General features: G+C 48.3%; 1 protein-coding gene across 3 annotated transcripts in view; it reads left to right on the plus strand.

Annotated features, from left to right (window-relative positions):
- Bcat1 (branched chain amino acid transaminase 1) overlaps window positions 1-21,910 on the plus strand; it is a 67,377-nt gene that overhangs the window by 15,231 nt on the left and 30,236 nt on the right. Inside the window, exons 1-5 of one of the 3 annotated variants that reach the window (XM_057781856.1) lie at window positions 4,458-4,675; window positions 5,877-5,945; window positions 11,035-11,235; window positions 18,560-18,670; window positions 20,164-20,283. In XM_057781856.1, the coding sequence (XP_057637839.1) occupies window positions 4,472-4,675; window positions 5,877-5,945; window positions 11,035-11,235; window positions 18,560-18,670; window positions 20,164-20,283 (705 nt within the window). In that variant the 5' untranslated portion in view covers window positions 4,458-4,471. Of the gene's footprint in view, window positions 1-4,457; window positions 4,676-5,500; window positions 5,804-5,876; window positions 5,946-11,034; window positions 11,236-18,559; window positions 18,671-20,163; window positions 20,284-21,910 lie in introns of those variants that run through there. The other 2 variants (XM_057781871.1, XM_057781863.1) reach the window with 2 other exon arrangements.

Consider the following 21,910-nt stretch of genomic DNA (forward strand, 5'->3'; position numbering starts at 1 on the left):
TTAGAGAAAAAGAAGAGAAAGGACAAAAAGTTTCTTAGCAAGCCTTGGAGATGTAACTTGAGAGCCATCAAAATAATAGTTTGTCTGAAGCCTGTAGAAGCCAGAAGAGGGTGTTGGATTCCCTGGAACTAGAGTTAGAAATGATTGTGAGCTGTCGTGTGGCTGCTGGGAATTGAACCTGGGTCCTCTTAACCACTAAGATACCTTTCTTAAAGTTGTTTAAGATTGTCAGCGCTGGAGCTTGCACCCAGGGCCTTGTGCATGCTGGGCGGACATGGCAGGCTGCTACTGATGCACCCCCAATTCTGATTTCTGCTGAGTCTCCCTGCAATCCAGGGATCCAGTGTCATCTAGTGTCAAGGTCCCTACAAGATGAACAGAACTCCTTTGGATACTGTGATTGACAGTTTCCTGCCCAAGCTGGTAATGGCATTTAAGGTTATAAAGAGCACACCAAGACCAGGCTTGCCCCTGGCAGTGTTGCCCCAGGAAGCTTGATGGGCCCTCTGAGCCAGATGGTGTTTGTTGTGGACTTAATGATGTCCTGTGGTGCGCCGGGTGCTGGTTACTTCATTTCTGAAAGGGCACAGCAGTTTGTAGAATGAGAGGGTAGTCAGAGTGATGGCAGAGAGGAGAAATGACTCCACTTAGTGGACAAGGGTCGAGTCTTCCATTTGGGTTCTGTATCTGCATGCATCCAGTCCAGTTTTGTGACCCAATGAGTTTATTGGAGACAGTCTACTGGGTTATGAGAGCATGGGTGAAGGGTATTGTATGGCTTTTTCCTCAGGGCCATTACAGCTTGGAAGAAACTACCCTGGCCAGGGGGTGAACGACAGAGTGACAGCCAGGCCTGTGGTAGTGGAACTTTCCTGTCACAGGACACCATGGTTTTTCCTTCAATACAGCAATTGCCCTTAAGCAACTGCTGTCTCTCTGGCAGTTGTAACTCTGAAGCCACCAGCAATGGTTTGGACAAGGCTGCAGCCAGGCACTGGCTCTATCATAGCCACTAAGGGAAACTCTACCTAAATCTCTATCCTTCAATAGAACTCAGGATTCAAAGGTTGAGGCATAATCCTTCAGAGAGGCTGAATAACAAACAAGTAGCTAATCTTCGCCCCCCAAAAGGGCGGTCCTTCTGCTTTGCCCCCCACTAAAGAACCCCACCTATACTTAGTTCCTCCCTGCCACTTCCTGTCAGCTAGTTGCTCAGCCTCCTGACCCCAGGTTAATTTTATTTAATCAAACAATGTAACACGTCTTTGCATCGTGGACAAAAGCAGCAGAAACAAATGTAACATACCTTTACACAGTTAAAATAGTCTACAACAAGACCTTCACTTGGGAGTCTGTCACTAACTCCTTCCTGACCACCTCCAACTGTGGTCTTGGGAGATGCTGGAGTATACTGTTAAAAATAATCGTTAAAAAGACCCCTTAAGTAGTGTTATATGTGAGTTCCATCTCATAGAGTGGGCCTTTAATAAAAAAATAAGTGGCTGTGGAAAGAAAAGTTTATCTGAGGGATCAAACTGCTGGGCTGTCTGCACAGGAGGGCAGTGTGTAGACAGCAGGAAAAGCCTTGTTAATTTGATGGAGACAGAGAAGGAAAGGTGTGGGCCAGAAAAGCCTGGGAATTAGTGTGAGATTAGTCAGGCACTAGATGCCCTTGCCAGAGGCTGGGCTAGGGAAGCCGGGGCTTTCCTGGTAAACAGAGACCTGGTGGATGCCGAGTTTACTATTTTTCACCCCACAACAATCCGTTTGTCCACCTGGTCAAGTCACAGTCCTCCTGTTTAAGACATTCTCACCAGCACTGCCATTTGGGGGGCCCCACTTTGGGCAACAGTAACATTTGTGCCTCTGTTCCACCAGTACATCCTGCAGTCAGGTGGTTGTTGGAGTCACAGGTTCATAGCTGGGAGTTATTGGTGATCACCTTTCTCCTCTGGTGGCGCTCAGCCTGCCTCCCAGCCCAGCACTCCTGCCTCCCAGCCCAGCGCTCCTGCCTCCCAGCCCAGCGCCCCTGCCTCCCAGCCCAGCGCCCCTGCCTCCCAGCCCAGCGCCCCTGCCTCCCAGCCCAGCACTCCTGCCTCCCAGCCCAGCGCGCCTTCCAGCACCATGCATTGCATGCTAGTCTGTGGGGATGGAGTGTCAGCTGGGCACTAGCTCGATTTCTCCATGTTTGATGACGTAAGTTAGTTGTGTCTTACCGTAAGGTTATGAAGAGAAACCAATAGCCTTGACAATAGGCTGTGATGTCGGGAATCCATGGGACCCCTTGGGCCAACAACTCAACAAGATACAACCTATCCCTGGCACTGGAGGCTCTGCGTGGTAGCAGAAGATGTCTCGTTGGGCAGCATCTCCCCCATTACATGGTGATTCCACTTAAGTTCTCTTCTTATCTATATATATTTTAGGAAGTTTTTTTTTTTTAAATATTTATTTATTATTTATTATGTATACAATAGTTTATCTGTGTGTATGCCGAAGGCCAGAAGAGGGCACCAGACCTCATTACAGATGGTTGTGAGCCACCATGTGGTTGCTGGGAATTGAACTCAGGACCTTTGGAAGAGCAGGCAATGCTCTTAACCACTGAGCCATCTCTCCAGCCCTATTTTAGGAAGTTTTATAGCACCAGGTTTCCTCGTGGCTTTCCGAATGGCCTCTAGCGTTCTCTGTCCCTCCCCATACATAGCCCCTCCTTTGCTCTTCTGCTCACCCGCCCCTATCAATCCTATTTTAGTTTGCTCTTTGTCTCTTTAGAATACTCTATTTCTGCTCTTCTCCCTGCTCCTTTACCAGCTATCCGTCCTCTGCGATCATTCCCCGAAACAAATATTTAGAGCTGAAAAGTGAACACTCACACATAAGAGAAACTTCATTATCTGTCGTTTGGGGTCTGGGTGACCTCATGGTGGTTGTTCCCAGCTCCATCCACTTACTGGCACACTTCATTTTTCTTAACACTTGAGAAATTTCCTTTGTGTAAATGGACCACATTTTTATTACTCATCAGTTCGTTGACGGACATTCAGGCTGTTTCCAGTTCTTGGCTATAATGAGCAGAGTGGCCATGACTGTGGATGAGCTGTAAGATGTAGGTCCTTTGGACTTCTGCCCAGGAGTGCTAGAGCTGGGTCTTTAAGTAAGCCAATTTTCAGCTTCTTGAAGGCCCCCTGTGGTGGATCATATCCTGGCCAGGTGACTGACAGGCCCAACTAGTTAACTCTTTAGGGAGAGATCAGTAGAAGACAGTATAAGAACTTTGGGGCAGGTCAGAATTCCCTTCTCCACTCTGGCTGGAGGTTGAACTTAGTTGGGTTCCTTTGTTGACCAGGATGAAGTAGGTCTCCTTTACAAGGGCCTCAACAGAGTTCTGATGTTTCCACTTTGCACACAGAGTTTTACTTAGGAAGCAGCAGGAGGGGTTCAAAGCTAACCAGGGGGGAGGGATCCACTCTCTACTGACCTCCGAGAAAGCAGTTCTATGTCCAGCTACTTAATTGCAGGACTTTGAAACCAGGTGGATTTTAACTGCCTTCTCCCTACAATACAGGCCTGGCTCCCCATTTCAAGATCAGCAAGGTCAACCCAGTGCCCACAATTGATTTCGGAAGGAGGAGGGCTCACTGTCTGTAGGCTGACACTGACCCAGAATCCTTGGGACCACAGTGTACCTTAGTAACTATAGACAAATACTCCCCAACATTAAAAACAAAAGAAGAAAATACATATAAGAGAGACTCTTCAGGCTGTTGGAACAGGTCAGGGTTTGCAACTTGGCGCCGGAGAGCGGATGGAGGGGGCTAAAGCTGCCCTACTCTTCCCTGCCCTTTACTAAGCCCAGAAATATCTTCGAGCCCCCTTAGCTCCTCTTTCTAACGTTGCTAGCATGGCCCTCTGTCAGGAAAATGCCAAAGCAGTATACCTGGCCATTTTAAATTATGTGTCCTGAGTGCAGGCACTCAGAGACCAGCTGTGTGGAATCCCTTGGAGGTGGGGGTGGACATGGGTGTTAGGAATCAAGCGCTCCTTCCCTGAGCCATCCCTCCAGTCCCTAGTTTTTTGTTTGTCTCGGAGACAGGGTCTCACTGTATCTCAGGTTTGGCCCGAACAACAGCGCCGCAATCATTCATCAGCTAGGGTTAAAAGCGACCGCCACCTTGCTAGCAGGGATGCTGTTTTGCCTGAACAGGATAAGCGGCACGGAGATTGCTTCCGAGGCTGGCAGCAGGGTAGCAAGGCCCTGAGGGCACAAATGCCGGCCCCCCCCCCCCCAGCTCAAACCCTAGTCCTTTTTCCTCCCGAGTTTCAGAGAAAGCCATTGTGATGTAAATATTTCGCAGAAGTGTCCTGGGTCCTGCCCTACTGAGTTCTTGAGTAAAACGCCTGTGCTCCTGGGCCCTTGATTCGCATGCCCAGCCCCGCGTGACTGCGCGCATATCTCCACGACAAGGAGATGCTGAAGCGTCTGCGCTACTCCCTGTGCCAGGTGCTAGCCCGTGGCTCAGCATTCGGACTTCCAGGGCTCAGCAAGAACAGCAGCCCCGGGCTTGTAGGATTCGCCGTGCGCCACGTGTCGCCGCTGAGCCACGCATTCCCACGCGCCCGCAGCTTCGTCATGGCCTGCTTGCCCCGGGCAACTGCAGCCCTGGCCCGCCAGGTACCCGCATGGGCGAGGGGCGTCAAGGCCCAGCATCCCTTGGGGGACTCTGGGGGTCACCGCGGGAGGGCGCCACGAGGCTTTCGGGATCACCGCAGGGCGCCACAGCTCAGGAGGGGGTTGCCACGGAAGACACAGGGACTGAGAGACTCGGGATCAAGGCAGAGATCGCCACCAGGGGACTCGGGGATGGAGATGATTCATGGGTGCTCGCGGGGTCGCCACCAGGGACTCAGGGACTACTAGTGTCTCCAGGGAATTCTGGGGTCATCCTGGGGGTCTCAACCGGCCATGGGGGGGTGTTCTACTGGGGACTGAGGGTTCACTGTGGGGATTCAAGGGTCGCCACTGGGGACTTGGGGAAACTCATGGTTCTCCACTGGAGACGCAGGAGTCATCACTAGGGATGTTGGGGTCATAAAGTGGAACAGGGAGAACTTGAGGGTCGCTACAGGGACTTGGGCACCACCAAGGATAATGGGGATGTCACCAGGAATGCGGGTGTCACAGCCTGGAAATCTGGAGGATGAGGGAAAGCCTTCCCCACCTCAAAATATCCCACCCCAGCCTCTGCAAGCCTGGATCCCTTCCTTCCCTCCTTTCCAATTATTTAGCAAATTAGCGCCCAGCTTTTTGAATGCCTGCCCCTTTTCCTAGTTAATTCCGAACTTCGGTGTCTTTTATTCATTTAATTGCCACCGGTATCAAGAGGTTTTGTTCTTCAAGTGTGAGGTTTTGGCGGCGCCAAAGCACCAGGGACCCTGCGGGTGGAGAAAATGGTTCCAGCCATTCCGCGCCCCCCTCCCTCTTGAAGCTGCTTGCCTATTGTGCGCCTCTGATTGACAAGACCACGAGGCTAAGCGCGCTTGGGAGATTTTTTTCCCCCCTATAAATGGCTTAAACCCTCGGTCTAGACGACTCACTTGGACATTCGGGAGACAATTGCTTTCTTGTTCATTGCGGGTGAACCCTGGCTCCTGGGTTGACCTGGAATTTAAGGAGCCCCTCCCTAAACTACTAGAAGAGAAGCCAGACCTGGGGCCGGTTGGGAGGCTGGGTCGTCATTCTGGTTGGAACTGACGCTGGGTATTTAACCGTCCAAGCTCGGCTTTTCTGTCTTCTGTGATGGTGAGTTCCTTGATCAGCTACCCGCAATGACCCACCTGACTTTGGTTAATGGAGGTTTATTTTTACTTTTAAGGACTGCAGTAATGGATGCCCGGCGCCCTTTGCAGGAGAAAGAGGATCAGAAGTGGCTGAGACTTTCAGGGTAAGTCTGCAGGAGGTTAAGTTGCTAGGTAATGCATTTCATGTTGAGATTGGGGGTTGGGGAATTTTAATTGTAAATTTACACAGATTTCTTGAATTTTAAATTACAGCCAGTGAGGGAAAAAGTCATTCGAGATTATTACCAGTCAGCAAAACAAAATCCACCTAGCAGCAAACTGCTTGTTTTATTTTATGAATCATTGATTTTATTGACAAAGAGTCAGTTGATGAATAGGAACCTGAGTTTTGTTTTGATCTTTTATTCTTGTTTAATTGAATCAGCTCAACCCTTCACTCTGCTCCTCCAAGAAAAAGGCACCGTGTCTTCCCTCCTTAAAAAAAAAATCATAGAACTCACTTACAGTCCAGTGTTTTGTTTTCTTTCCGTCTGAATTATGTAGTTTATGTAGGACTTGGCCTCCTGCTTCCCAGGAGAGTTACTGAAGGGATGAAGATAAAGATCTCCTCTGAGTTCTTCATCATCCACACCACCCCACGGGGTTGTGTAGCTCTTCATGGGTGCTTGGCTCTGCCACTTTGTTGGCTCTGATAGCCACTGCCAACTGTCATCCATAGAACAGAATGTCCTTCTGACCTCACATCCTGGCAGAGCTCAGGGAGGGGCTGAAACCTGACTCATCAGTTTTGTGCCACAGGGAAGGCTCGGTGTGTGGCGACAGTGCTGGGAACAAGGGGGCGGGGATGCTACATTCAAGATGAGCCTCTGCTCACAACAAAATATAGTAAAACATGCTGCAGCGAGCTGCTGTGGATTTTGTCTCTGTGATTTCTGGTGCACTAAGCAATAGGCTTAACTGCTAATCCCTACAGACTGCTTGGGAGCTTCCAAGACTGCCCTGGTCAGTGGAAGTGGGGTGCAGTTCTCCCAGGAGTGCTTGCCTAGAATTCCATCCCCAGCACTTTCCAGAATTCAATTATAATACATGAAAACCTTGGGATCGTTCTGGCTGTCCTGGAACTCCATACAAACCAGGCTGGTCTTGGCCTCTTGCTAACCTTTATAAGACAGAGATTCAATTTCTCAAAAGAAATTATTATATGTTTTTTAACTGAAAGGACTTTATGCTTTTATACAAAGTATTCAGTGCAAGATAAAGTTCATAGTGAAGATAATGTGTTTGTTAGCTGAAATTTGTATACAACTTGGTTGTGTGTGTTAATGCTTGTTGTGGCTTGAGACAGTATTGATAATCTGGGGAATAAGATTGATGGGTTTTAGTGAAAGCTCAGTGCTGGCTATTGAACTTAGGGCCCTTGTATACACTGAGCCTAGAGCCTCTTTGACTGAGTCACACTTTTAGCCTGGATCTTCTGTCTGCCATCACCTTGCTCCCAGGTCTCTCCTAGGTCCCTTTTCCACTGTGACAGGGCCCCATTAAAGGGAGGGTGATGTTTTCTAGCTGGGCCCAGAAAGCAGTCATCTTTGTTTCTACCTAATTCTTTACAAATTAAAAACAAATCTATTGTCATTTTAAAATTTTCATTTGTGTATTAATTATCGTGGTAGGGCACCATGGTGCGAGTGTGGGTGTCAGGGGGCAACTCGGAGGGGTTGTTCCTACCCTTCCCCACCATGACTTGAGCACACTGGAACAAGCCTGTAGGTGTGAGTAGTACGCCATTGTGTGTGTGTGTGTGTGTATGTACGTGTATGTACGTATGTATGTATGTACCACACAGACCTGACCAGGATGTTGGGTTTCTTGGACCCTCATTATGGATCAGTGTAAGCTGTCATGTGGGTGCCAGAATTGAACCAGGCCCTGTGAGAGAACAGCCTTGGTCCTAACTGCTGAGCGATGTCTTCAGGCCTCACCTCACCTCCCTGCGCCCCCAGCCATTGCCTTTAATACCAGCACTCAGGACATAGAGACTGGTGCATCTCTGAGCTCAAGGCCAGCTAGGACTATACAGTGAGAATTGCAGAGATTTCCTCAAATAGAGGAATTTGGAGTTTTTGGTGAAATTATGACGGCCACAAAATTTTGTGTTGCTGAGAAAAAACTGGATCCAGGGCATTCTTTATGTTCAATTCTGAAGGATTGCAGGACAATACTCAACTTGCTCAGATTCTTTTACCTTTATCTCCTTAAGTGCTTCCCAGCCTAGCTGGCTTGTTCATGCAACTGATAAGCCACCAGGAAATACAGGACAGACATCTCCCTGCAGGCATCCCTGGTGGTGACCCCTCCCACGGGCTGGCCTGAGGGCTTCCTGACCTGCTGAGGTTTTGGAAACTACATTCCTGGGGAAGGAGATAACCGGGGTTACAGTCTTGGCCTCTGAGGACTGGAATATGACTGGCATATGGGGACATAGCCTTCTAATTTGGTCCACCCCTTGCCTGCTTTTCCCAGCTGTGACAGCCTTAGGACCTCTGACCCTTTCCCGTTCCTTCTCTCATTCCTTCCCATATTCCTGCTGCAGGGCCTTTGCTATGACCTGCTTGGCTCATCTGCACAAAGTACGTCAATCCTAGGTATATAGATGTCCCTCTGGCCTGCTCTCTGTGCTCAAGGTGCTCAGCTGCACCCACAGGATTGTAGAAAGCCAAGACTAACGTTCCCTTCCCTGCCTGTCACTTTTAATTCAGATGGCCATTGAAAAGTAAAAGTTTTTTTTTTTTTTTTTTATGCTTGAAGACAACTTTATTAAAGTTCAAGAGAAAAACAAGAGCTAGTTCCAGGATAGGCTCCAAAGCCACAGAGAAACCCTGTCTCAAAAAACCAAAAAAAAAAAAAAAATTCAAGAGAAAAATAGCAGGGTGGACAAGCTGTAAATCTTGATAGCTGCCTGGAGGAGGGAGGAGAGAAAGCCTTGTTGAAGAACCATGGGGATTCTTGATTACGTCACTTAAACTGGAAGTCAGGGCCATACATGGCTCAGTGGGAAAAGGTTGCTGTTTAAGTCTGACTCCGTGTCTGATCCCTGGACTGCATGGCGGGAGAGCCACCTCCCAAAAGTTGTCCTCTGACCTCCACAGATGTTGAGGTGTACCCACACACACTTATCTCGTGTACATACACAATAATAAATACAATTCTAAACGGCCAGTGTGCATTGGCTGTGCAGTGTTTAAGAACACTGGCTGCTTGCTCTTCCAGAGGTCCTGAGTTCAATTCCCAGCAACCCCATGGTGGCTCACAGCCATCTCTGATGAGATCTGGTGCCCTCTTCTGGCCTGTAGGCATTACTTTTTAAAGAAAAGGTAGGTCTGGAATTCAGTCTCATCCTTGAGCCACACTGTCCATCTTCAGCCTGCCCTGTTCTGTGTCTTCCTTGTCAGAGACCATGGGTGGGGCTGGGCATGTAGCCCCTTTGGTAGAGTTCTTGCTCAGTGTGCCCCACTCAGACCTGGGGTGGTGGTGCGCATCTCTAACTCTCAGGAGGCAGAGGCAGCCTGAGTGACAGGAGTCTGACAGGACACCCCCACCCCCACCACATGCTTTCTCCTCTCTACCTAGGGTTTTTGTTTGTTTGTTTGTTTTTGTTTTTTTTTTTACTGTTCTCTAACTGTTCACAAGTTAGGGATCAGCACTGAGATGACTTTGGCCGTTTGTGATGGCCCAGCCCGCCTTGTGGGGAGTGCCTAGGGCAGTTGTTTCCTGTGGCCCTTGTTGCCCTTGCTTCTGTGTCCCTGAATAGGAGGGCTTTGTTCATCGTCTCATCCTCCCAGAACAGAGGGCTTGTATCTGAGGCTCCATTCTCTGCTGGTCCATCTTCAAAGAGGAGAGTGCTTTGATGCTCTCATCTCTGCCCTGTGCATCTGGAGGCATGGGAGGCTTGTGCCCACAATGCTTTGGGGAGATGGATGGACGCAGCCATGGGAGCAGTGGCTCTGTACGCAAGGGCCCTCCTGCCACTGTGAGCGGCACTGTTCCCTGGACGATGCCCCTCCTTTCTGAAAGGCCCCACTCAAGTCTGGTGGGAGTGGGGAGCAGCCCCTCCCCTTCCTGCGTCTTTTCCCACACCTACCATGTGGGGTACACCCCTGAGGTGTGCTTCCCATGACTTTACAGCCAAAGTCACTGCAGAGATTTGTTTGTGAGTTAGCCTTGTTATATAGCCTAGGCTGGCCTGGTACTCACTATGTAACCTTGGCTGGCCTGGTACTCACTATGTAGCCTAGGCTGGCCTGGTACTCACTATGTAGCCTAGGCTGGCCTCACATTTGTGACTCTCTTCCTCCAGCCTCCTGAGTGTGGGGCATAACAGGTGTACAGTGCCACACTGTTGCAGGGATTACTGATTTTTATAAGAATATATTTTTAGATGTATTCATTTTGTTTTATATGTGTTTGGCCTTCACATATGTGTGTACATGCACTCTGTACATGCTTGGTACACACAGAGGTCAGAAGACAGCGTCTGATCCCCAGGAACTTTGGATATGAATGGTTGTGAATGTCACCATGTGGGTTCTGGGAACTGAGCTTGGATCCTCTGCTAGAACAACAAGCGCTCTTTTCCACTGAGCCATCTCTCCAGCTCTATGATTATAGTTTTGTTTTAAATGTTTTTTATTGCAGTAATTTCTTGTGTGTGTGTATGCGTGTGTATGTGTGTGTGTGTGCATGTGTGTGTATGTGTGAGAGGGTGGGGAGGGAGGATGAGAATACGTGTGTGTGTGTGTGTGTGTGTGTGTGTGTGTATGCGTGTGTATGTATGTGTGTGAGAGGGTGGGGAGGGAGGATGAGAATGTGTGTGTGTGTGTGTGTGTGTATGTGTGTGTGAACTCCGAGCGCAGGTTTGGTCTATTTGCTTCTCTTGGCGTTATGGTGTTATGCTTGGGTTGCTCTCTGAGACTTGTTTTGTTTTTTAGACAAGGTTGGTGAACTTCTGAACCTCTTGCCTCCGTGTCTTTTAGTGGTGGTGGTGGGGTTAAATCCAGGGCTTCTTGCACACTCAGTGTGCACTCCTCCAACTGATGCATGTCCTCAGACCCTCTAGTGTTAAATTATGTGCTCATTGCGGACATCAAGGGACGCCGTTCACTTGTGGACCCTTGGACCATTTAGCCGGTGCGGTTCTGATTGCTTTCCCTCATGGTGCTCATTTCTCGTCTACAGGCCAAAGATCTCATCATCACACCAGCCACCGTGTTAAAGGAAAAGCCAGACCCTGACTCGCTGGTGTTTGGAACTGTGTTTACTGATCACATGCTGACGGTGGAGTGGTCCTCGGCGTCAGGATGGGAGAAACCTCACATTAAGCCCTTTGAGAACTTGTCTCTACATCCTGCCGCCTCAGCTTTGCACTATGGCGTGGAAGTAAGTGCTTGGGAGCTGCTGGGAGCCATGACTCTCCTCCTTGCGAGCTTCTCGGGGCTAGGCAGGCTCAGCTGTCATTATTAAAGGTTGCCGAGCATGTCTTCCAAATTCTCCTGCAGCCAAAAGGACTGAGGACACATCTAAGAACTGGCTTTGCAGATTGTCTTGGTTTATCTGTGTTGCTAGTTAAAAAAAAGTACCAGTATATACGTCACTCAGTGTATCTGTACATATATATATGTGTATGTGTGTATGTATATATATATATACACACAGTGAGGAAAATTAGAACCCTAAAGGGTCCACACGAAGCCAGGTTTGGTGCTCATGATTGTTACCTTGGCACTTGGCAAGCTAAGCAGGGTGGTGGGCAGAAGGTTCCAGGCTAGTCTCAACTATGCAGTTCATTCCAGGGCAGCCCAGGCAGGCTATGGAATGGCACCTCACAGAGCCCCAAAGCCGTGACTGTTGCTATTTTATTTATTAAGTTCCCTCTTTACTCAGATGCCCGTGCTAACTGCTGTCTTGTAACCAGCCTCAGGTTTGTTTATTAAGGGATGGTGTTGAATGTGCTCTTTCATGTTTGAGGATCCATTTCCTGGTCCTCTGCAGACACATGGTTAACCAGCTCCGCCATTGCCTTGGTCCTACACTTCATTTTATGCGATAGCTTTTTCCAGAATATTGAAGGTGCTAGAGATAAACGCTACCAAGGGCTTGAAAAATGACCATAGGGAAAAACAAAATCCATAGCAATGATAAAAATAACCATTTCTGAGTATTGAATTCCAGTGCTGTGCTTTGTAGAGATCTTGTACTTTCTTTTTTATTAATATTTATTTATTATGTATACAATATTCTGTCTGCATATATGCCTGCAGTCCAGAAGAGGGCACCAGACCTCATTACAGATGATTGTGAGCCATATGTGGATGCTGGGAATTGAACTCAGGACCTTTGGAAGAGCAGGCAATGCTCTTAACCTCTGAGCCATCTCTCCAGCCTGAGATCCTATACTTTTTGTAGATCATTCTCATTTAATTATTTGTGTTTAGAGTTCAGATTTCCCACCTTAACTTGGCGTCACTCTTTTAATGACCTGAAGTGAGAAGCGTGGGCATCAGCATTCAGGGCTCCGTGGTTAGGGTACTTGCTGCTCTTGCAGAGGACCTCAGTTCAGTCCTCTGCACCCATCCCAGACAGCCCCACTCAAACTCCTAGGAGATCAGATGCTCCTTCATGCCTCTGGGCAAGCACACACATGTGAACAGGCATGTAAATGCGTATACAAATAAAAGAATCTTAAAGAGCTGATGTTTCAAATTAAAAAAAAAAAACCAGGGTCTAGAGGCAGACAGAGACGGGGCTCGAGTTCGATTTCAGGCGCTTCTGGAAGTTTATGGAACTTGGGGAGTGTTGTAGGCGGCTTGTTTGTTCCTGGTTGCTCAGCCCCGAAATAATCACAGAGAAACCATATTATTTGCAATACTGTTTGGCCAATAGCTCAAGCGTATTTCTGGTTAACTCATATCTTAAATTAACCCATCTCCATTAATCTGTGTATCACCACGAGGCTGTGGTTTACCAGGTAAAGTTCTGGCGTCTGTCTCTGGTGAGGCTACATGGCTTCTCCTGACTCTGCCTTCTTTCTCCCAGCATTCAGTTTAGTTTTCCCTGCCTAGCTCTACTCTACCTTATCACGGGCAAGGCAGTTTTCTTTATTCATTAACCAATAAAAGCAATACATATATAGAAGGACCTCCCACACCAGGGAAGTACAAACATTTATGGTTTAATACTTTTGTTAAAGATGGATACTGACTGATACTACCTATACATTTTTATTACATTTATTTATTTGTGTGTGGGGGCATGCTGGGTCTACATGTGGGCATCAGAGGACGACTTGCGGAAACTGGCTATCCTTTCTCTAAGTGGGTGTCTGGGCTTGAACTCAGGTCATTAGACTTAGCAGCAAGTCCTTCACTTGATGAGCCATCTTGCCCACCCCGTAGAGGATCTGTGTTCCTGAAAGCGTAAGATCAGGTAGTCCATTCGAGGCTGTAGAGCAGTGCCCCTCACCCTTCCTAAAGCTGCGGCCCTTCCTCATTGGTACCCTCCTGACCTTAATTATTTTGTTGCTGTTTCATAACTAATTTTGCTACTGTTATGAATCCTAATGTAAATATCTGATATACAGATAGCTGATATTCGCCCCCCTGTGGAAGGGTCATTCAACCCCTGGAGGGGTTTCCACCCACAGGTTGAGAACCACTGCTGGAGAGCCATGCCTGGTGCCAGGGAGAGCATGTGTGATGACCTAGTCTACACAGTTCAAAGAACGGCACATGCACTCTCTTTAGAATGAGTGACTTAAGCTTACAGCGAGCACCAATAACGGAAGGAACAGCAAGTATGAAATACAAAGACTCAGCAGACAGATAGCAAAGCATGCTCAGGTTGGGGGGTTCGCAGCATCCGGGAGAGACAACCTGGGTAGCCCCATTGAGGGGACAAGCAGAAGTTGCGTCATTAAATCCACACTCCCAACACCATGTAGAAAGAGACTGGGGGCATCTGTGCTCAGGCCACCCTGGGTGCTCCAGATCTTATCTGATAATGGGGGGCTCGGTGGAGTTGGGCCTGCTTAGGAGCAAACTGATCGGCAGACCTTCCCAGATGAAAGAGGCTGGTCTGCCCTTGAACCAACTTCTGGCCTTAGATTCCCACCACAGGCATTTTAAACGCGGATAAACAGTCTGACTTTCCAGCTCTTCTCAAGGACACAGTGTTTTGGCTGTTTGCTTTTCTCTCCCTCACAGGTTGAGGGTGTCAGAGTGTTGGCCTGCTCCAGGTTTGGAGGACACTTGGGTAAACACACTTGGGTCTGAAGTGGGAGGGGCCGGCCTTGCCTGGAGAGTGAGCTACTTTGTGAGCTCAGACAGCACACACCCCTCGCCAACAGTGTCCATTGGTGTACCCTGACCCAGCGGTGCTGCTATTCTAGAAGACGATCAAGACAAACCTGTAGTACCTTTTGTTTTGTCTTCTAAAGACAGGGTTTCCGATAGCCTAGGCTGGCTTCCGGCTTACGGCACAGCTGAAGCTGTCTTAACTCCCAGCTGTGCTTCCACACCCCAGGCGCCAGGATTGCAGGTGCGCACCATTGCACCAGGCCGAGTTGATGGTTCTTAGTTTCTTTCCCAGCTGACTCCCAGTGGATGCTCTGGGCTGAGTTCTTATGTCATACCAAGCCCTGTGCAGCAAATGGTGGGTGAATCGACCATCCCCCTTCAGAGAAGGCTGTTGGTAAGCTGGTGGCCTCTGGGATCCTGATTCTCAGACTTAACGCTCAGAATTCCCATGGGTTTCTGGTTTCCATTCAGTTTTGAAGCTGTGTAACCCAGATGTGTAGGCACCGTAGCCCGAGAACTGCCCGTCCGCAGGAAGTGAATTAGGAGGAATTAAGGTCCTTTTTGAGGCTTAAAGATTTGGGGTTTTGGAGTAGATTGATTGAAATTCCAGTTTGACTTTTTCATATTATTATTAGTGGTGGCAACCTGGCTTTAAACTCATAGTAATCCTCCTGCCTCAGCCTCCCAAATGCTGGGATTATAGTTAAAAAATAACAGGTCTGGGGATGTAGCTCAGTGCTCAAGTACTTTCCCTCACACGAATAAAGCCCTGTGTTCCACTTCTGGCCTAAAAACACAAGCAGAACCAAAAATAGCCCTCAAATTATAGTTATTCTGTTATGGAGTAGAATCCGCAGTCCTCTCTGTGTTATTAGGACCTAATAAAAATACAGCACTTCTCTGAGAACCGAAGACCAAATGGCCCAGGGACCTAGCGTGAAACCAAATACTGCTGCTCTTAAAAATTTAGCAATAAAATGACTCTTCCTTCGGGAAGCTTCCTCCTGTAGCAGATGGGAACAAATACAAAGACCCTCAGCCAGACAGGACGTAGAGAGTGGGAGACCTTGGAACACGGAGCCCTACATCAAATGTCTCCATCAGATCTCCTCAGAGCTCGGAACAACCAACCGCCCTTCTCCCCCTGCTCATTGAAAATGAGGCGGAAAGAGTGTAAGGGGTGGAGGGAACCATGAGAACAAAGCCCTCAGAACGACGGAGCAAAGCTCCTGTGAGTTCACGAGACGGAGCAGCACGCCTAGGGCTTGCACGCGTCCTCACCAGGTCCTCTGTGTTTATGTTTTGGCTTCCAGTTTAGTGTCTTTATGAGATCTCTTGAGTGTGTGGATGACTGGGTCTCTGATTCTTGTACCTTCAGGTGGACTTTTTTCTTCTGTCAATTTTGTCTGGTTCCGATGTGTTGTTTTTGTTTTATCTTGTTATCTTTTATTGTTATCACTTGAAGCCTGCATTCTAATGAGAGACAGAAAAGGAGGTGAGGTGATGGGGTGCTGGGGGAGTAGAAGGAGAAGACACCATAAATCAGGATATATTATGTGAGAAAAAATTATTTTCGATAAAAGAAAAAATATTGGGGGTGGGGGGTAGCCCAGCCGGAAGGATGCCCCTCTGTCATGCAGGTGTTCTGGGCTTGACCAGCACACGCGTGTGGGTAAACACCCATGCCATCTGCATGCAGGTGGCCCCTGACCAGCACACGCGTGTGTGCAAACACCCATGCTGTCGCCGTGCAGGTGACCCGACCAGCCTTGATGGAGACATCACCGGGGGCCACTGAAGCAGACTGTGGCTCTGGGCCACTTGGGCAAGGACTGCTGGGGAAGTGCATGTTTGGAATTCAATCTAGAAAGAAAGCTTGTGGTCCAGGGGTGCGTGACCCTAGGCCTATAGCCTTCTTGCCCAGGGAGGTCATAGCTGCAGAATGTGGTTGCTGGGGTCTGAGGGCAGCTCGGGTCATTTAAGTCCCTGAAGCAGTAGTTTTCCATTGCGTGTCCTTGTCCAGGCTTTCTTTTGGGTGAGCCTTTTTCTCTCCTGGGAATGTTCTTGTGCATGGAGGCAGGTGTATGATGTGTGAAACCCTGCTCTGGTCCAAAGGCGGTAAGAGATGGGTTATATTCTGAGTCAATCAGTGGTCATGGCCTGGGCACATGGGATCAGGTTGCCCCGAATGACATGGCCACTGTGGAAGTGGTTACAAGAACATTTTATAGTCACAGAACAAGTCATCGGTCAACACGCTTAGGGAACATACAGCTGGGGACATCAGTCAACACGCTTAGGAAATGTACGGATTAGGACATGAGGGAGCTGGTTAAGCCAAGTCCTGCTATCTGATGATGTTCTTTTAGCTTCCGTGATGATCTACTTGATAGTGCAAAGATTGTGAAGTTAGAAACAGAAGTGGAGAATTAGTGGCTGCGGAGGTTAAAGATAACTCGGGATGGTTTGGGCTCTGGATTCACAACATTCTGACTCTCCACAACTAGGGAATGTTCCGAGGGATCTTCAGACTTATGCCACCTTTTCAGAGAACTTCAGTTCACAAATCCCCCCCCCCGCTGTGTGTGTGTGTTTGTGAGAAAATGTGTCTGACTGTCTGTCATTCTGTAGGCAGTGTCCACCTTGCTCCTCTAATACAGGAACTCGCTGACTTGGGACTCAGAAGGTTTGGCAGGCCATCTTGCCAGCCCTGGGGAATCTGTCTGTCCTTCAAGCCTCACTTTGCTTTATATGGATTCTGGGACTTGAACTCAGGCCCTCATGCTTGTGTGTATCTATGTGAGCATTGTGTGCATCTGTGTTTGTGTGTGTGGGGCGAGATTGCCGTGATGCCCCTGCCAGGCCATAGGTCAACCCACAGAAGTAGTTTCTCCTCATGGAGGCTCCAGGAGTTGAACTCAGGGCTCGGAGGCAATCCTCTTTATCTGTTGAGCCATCTTGTCAGCTCACCATCTCTCCAGTAAACATCATTTTAATATTTTGTGTGATGAAGCAGCTTACCCCCCCCCCCCAGCTAGTTTAGTGGGCTGCAGTACTGCAGCCTTAGGGGACAGCAATCTCACCTTAGCCAGGAACTTGTGAGCCAAACACGTCAGTTTTCAGCCACCCTGTTTTCTCTTGAAAGGACAGTGATATGATTGCTCTGATTTGGGCGTTTAGCACATGTTCCCTTGAAGAAGAGATGAAAGGGCTCTGTTGTCTCAAGTAAAATGATGGGGGAGCGTTTGTTACCAGTGGTTACGTTCTTGCTGAAGGGATTGTTGGAATTTTGAGGACTAAGGATGTAGCCAGTTGGGAGAGTTGATACTTAGATGCACATTGCCCTGGGATCAATACTTGGTACTGAGAGAAAGAGGAGCCAGAGAGATGGCCCAGTGGGTAAAAGTGCTTCCTGTTTACGGAGAGGACCCAGGTTCATGGTGGCTCACAAGTGCCTATAGTTTGTTCCAGGGGATCAGACACCCTCTTCTGGCCTCTAACACACTAGGCATGCGTGCACACAGTGTGCATACAGACATGTGGGCAGACACTCATATACATCAAATAAATTGATAAAAGGGGGAAAAGGAAGGAAAAGAAAGAAATGAACTAGAATTTTCTGTCCACTCGACCACTTTTGAGCTCTTGGCAGGCTGTTCATGTCAGCCTTGGCAGGCCCGCCTAGCTCTGTCAATCACTCAATCACTGAACATTACAGATTGATAACTGAATAAAGATATTCTAGGGTGAGGTCTCTCTGAGCGTGTCTTGAGATGCCAGATTAGCCTGAACAAGTCCCTCAACTTCTCTCTTCATTTCCTTCTGGTGAGAAGGGACTTCCAGGGTGTCCAACTACCTGGAGGGCGTTGGGTGGGGGGCAGTGGTCACCCTGTGATCACCCTGGAGGGCAGTGGGGGCAGTGGTCACCCCTTCAGCTGTTCATCCTCTGTGAAGCTTGGCACCCACCGCTGGGAAGAAATTCTGGCGTGTGTGACTTAAGTCCCCATCAGGTGGTAAGATGGTCAGAACAGTCTTTCCTGAGCAGGAGCTTGAGAAGAGACTGCCTCCAAAAACCTAGGCTAGCACTTGGCCTCTCCCCTCCTTCCTTCCCCCCTCCCCTCCTTCTCTTCCTTCTCTCCCCTCCCTTCCTCCCTCTCTTCCTTAACCTGCAGAAGGCACATACTCAGCTCCAGGCCAGGAGCAGGTGAGGTGGTATCAGTATGTTTGGATCTTCCTTCCTGATTGCTATCAGATCGAGTACTGAGAGGGCCCCTTTCCTCCCTTTCTTTCCCCAATCACTCCCCCTTTCCCCTCCCTTCTCCATTCCAGTCATTCTAGCACGCTTTGTCAACGACTCATCCACTCAGACTGTCTTCAGTCACCTGCTGACACCCTTCTTTTTCCTGCAGCTCTTTGAAGGCTTGAAGGCTTTTCGGGGAGTGGATAACAAGATCCGGTTGTTTCGACCAGACCTCAACATGAAGAGAATGTACCGATCCGCCGTGAGGACCACTTTGCCGGTATGTGCATCTATCGGTACCTTCCATTTCGTGATTTGTTCCGGTCTTGTATCAAACAAAACAAGATAGGAATCCTTCTTGAATAATTGCATCAGGTTTTCAACAGATTGTATGAAGGCTGACTTTATTATATAGACAGGGTACTTCGGTAAGTTTAGAGGACTCCTTGCAAGAGCCAGTTCTCTCAGCCACATCGGTTGCTGAGCCGTCTTAAGGCATTTACTGTAAATTTTAGTGCCTTTGTGTAGAGAAGAAAATTAGAACCACCTGGGGAGAGCAAACCACTTAGCCAAGGTGGCTCAGGAGGGCAAGAAAGTGGGCTTAAGTTTCTTTGATTTCCTAGCCTAGGTATTCATGGGATTGATTAAACTTCATCTCTGACCAGCTGCACCCACGACCTGACTTGTTGACACTGGTTACCAGTGTGGCTGGTCAGCCCTGCCCTGCGATCACGTGTAGAGGTCACCCTTCCGCTAGCCCGCGGTGCTGTTCGACCCAGTGTCACTCATCAGGTCTCTGAAAGTGGCCCTCTCTGGCCTGCAGCTGCCTGGAAACCGCTTGAGCCTTTTACCAAGCCTGTCTGTCCCCTGTGGGGTACGGAGACGTCCCCGTCCCCTGAGGAATCGGCCCCTTGTCCGTCCAACCCGTGTTCAGGATGGCATGGCCTGCCTTGGCGCCCTTCCTTACGGGTGTCTCACTAGCGACTTCCAGTCTCAAAAAACCAGGAGTCCTTAAGTTTCAAATAGGCAAATTTTATCTTTATTTTTCTTTGTGGTTTGTGTTTTATGTTTCCTGGGGAAGAAGTTGTTTTGAACCTTAAAGTTGCCGGTATCATCTAGATATTTTGTTCTGCTTGTTCATAATATTCAGTTATAATTAAGAATGTGAGGTCACAGATGTCAATTTTTAAATAGAAGTCATAATGTTTTGTTAGATTTGAGTATAAAATCCAATTCTAATTCTAATTGGATTTTAAGATAAGAGGTCACAGATGCCCATTTTAAAATAAAAGTCTTTATTTGTTACATTTGAGTGTAAAACCTGATTATAACTGCTGTGTGAGTGTGCTAAGTGGGATCTGATTTTTTTTTTAAATAAAAAATTTCATTTATTTGTTTGTTTCTTTGTTTCTTTGGGGGAGGAGGGCAAGTGTAGCGATCATAAGTCAACTTTGCTTTCTCTCTACCATGTGGGTTCTGGGGATCAACTCAGGTTATCAGGTTTGGCGAAATATGGCTTTATGTTCTGAGCCGTCTAGAGCCTCAGGGGATTTAATTTTTTATCTTTTCCTTATGAATAATTCATACTTACTTAATTTTTTATTTGCATTTATTATGGGTGTCTTTCATAATGTTTCATGTTGGGGGAGAATGAACGAATAAAAAATGTCTGTTCAAGGAGCCAGTTGGGACTGTAATACGGAAAGGTCATCTCTACCGGAAAGCCCACCTTGTGTGCTTTGCTGGCATTCACTGGAGATTCTGTCTGCTCAGGTGTTTGATGAGGAGGAGCTTCTAGAATGCATTCTGCAGCTCATACAGATCGACCAAGAGTGGGTCCCCTACTCCACCTCTGCCAGTCTCTACGTCCGCCCCACGTTTATTGGAACCGAGGTAAACCTGACTCTTTTGTGATTTCAAAAGTCTTTTAAAAGCCATGTGTTTATTTTTTGTTTGTATGTGAGTGGGCGTGTGTGTGCCACAGTGCGTGTGGAGGCAGAGAACATCTTGGGAGCACAAGGCACCCCAAACTAAGTTCTTAGCACAAAGGAGATTTATTTACCCCAGAGGGACAGAGGTCAGGGATGAGAGACAGAGACAGGAGATGGAGGGGAACGGAGAAGGGGCAGGGATGTTTGTCCAGGGGGTGGGTGGTACAGGGGCAAAAAGAACTGCCTCTGAATTGGGAGGAGACAGACATGGCCCATAGACAAATGGCAGTTTATACAGGTAAAAGGGGAATCCCTGAGTTAAGATGAAGTGTTTAATTTTGATAGGGCATGTTAATTAAGGCAGCCAAAAGGGGGCTTTTGTTTAGCTAACCTTAGGAAGAGGAGGTGGCCAAGTGAGGGAATAGGCCTTGTGACTTACAGTTTAGCAGGGCTGAGGGGATTGAGGGAGAGGAGATAAGATTTTCCAGGGCCATGATTGTCAGGCCCTGGCTGCCTAGGGTCCCTTCAGGTTCTTTCCTTTTACTTTGTGGGTTCTGGGGATGTCATACGGGCAGTTAGGTTTGGCAGCAACTGCCTTCCTCCTCACCGGGCCTTCTTGTGTGTCCCCAAATGTCATTGGCTGGGCACTGTTGCACAGCTTAGCCTCCAGCCTGCTTCTTTCTTAAGTGAGGCTTTCAGAATGTGGTTTGAAGGACACCCCACCCCATCCCCCCACTCCATACCCTCCCCCCACTCCAGTCCCGACATTCATGGCTCCATCCATCCTCCCTATTGTTGAGGCCATCTTTTCCGTGAAAGATGAGACAACAGATACTTTAGATTTGGGGGGTAACAGTTTGCCACCATCAAATTGGTTACTGTAGGTAGTTTGCCCAGGACTAACTGAAGTGAAAGGCATGGTGATATTTGCCTTCTCTTGATCAAGACTGATTGCTAGTCCTGAGGTTGCCGCATAGTCATGGCTAGCTTCTGGTGAGGCCTCCCTTTGTCTGCCAGTTAGGGAGAGAATTTTAGTGTCTTTTTCTCTTTACAAAGACCCTCGTTCAGCTGGAGGGATTTACTCTGTAACCTCACATGGTGTGATGCCCAGCCTTGGAGGCCCTGTGTCCTGGGACAGTCACCTCTTCACTGTCAGCCAGACTGGATTTGTCACCTAGGAGACACACATCTGGGCGTGTGTGTCTGTGAGGGTGTACCTTCGAGGGAGAGCCACCCCAGGGTGTGGACAATCCTGGGTCCCTACCTAAATCAAAGGGAAACTGAGCAGAGAACCTGCATTTGTCCCTCTCCCTGGCTGTCACACAAGGTGACCAGACGTCTCACGCTCCTGTCCATTCCTTCCTCACCCGGATGATAATACCTCCAAAATGCCAGCCAAGTCCTTTTCTTCATTAAGTTGCTTCTGTCGAGTATCTTGTCATAGCAGTGAGAAAAATTAAAATGTAGGGAGTCTGGGCTTCCACATGGACTCTGGGGACATAACTGAGTTGCTGGTAGGGGTGGGGAAGGCAGGAGGGGGGGGAGAAATTGAATGAGCGCGTGATGCTAAATAAACTAAGCAAGGGATG

The sequence above is a fragment of the Chionomys nivalis genome, chromosome 1 (assembly GCF_950005125.1).
Source record: "Chionomys nivalis chromosome 1, mChiNiv1.1, whole genome shotgun sequence".
Taxonomy (NCBI): domain Eukaryota; kingdom Metazoa; phylum Chordata; class Mammalia; order Rodentia; family Cricetidae; genus Chionomys; species Chionomys nivalis.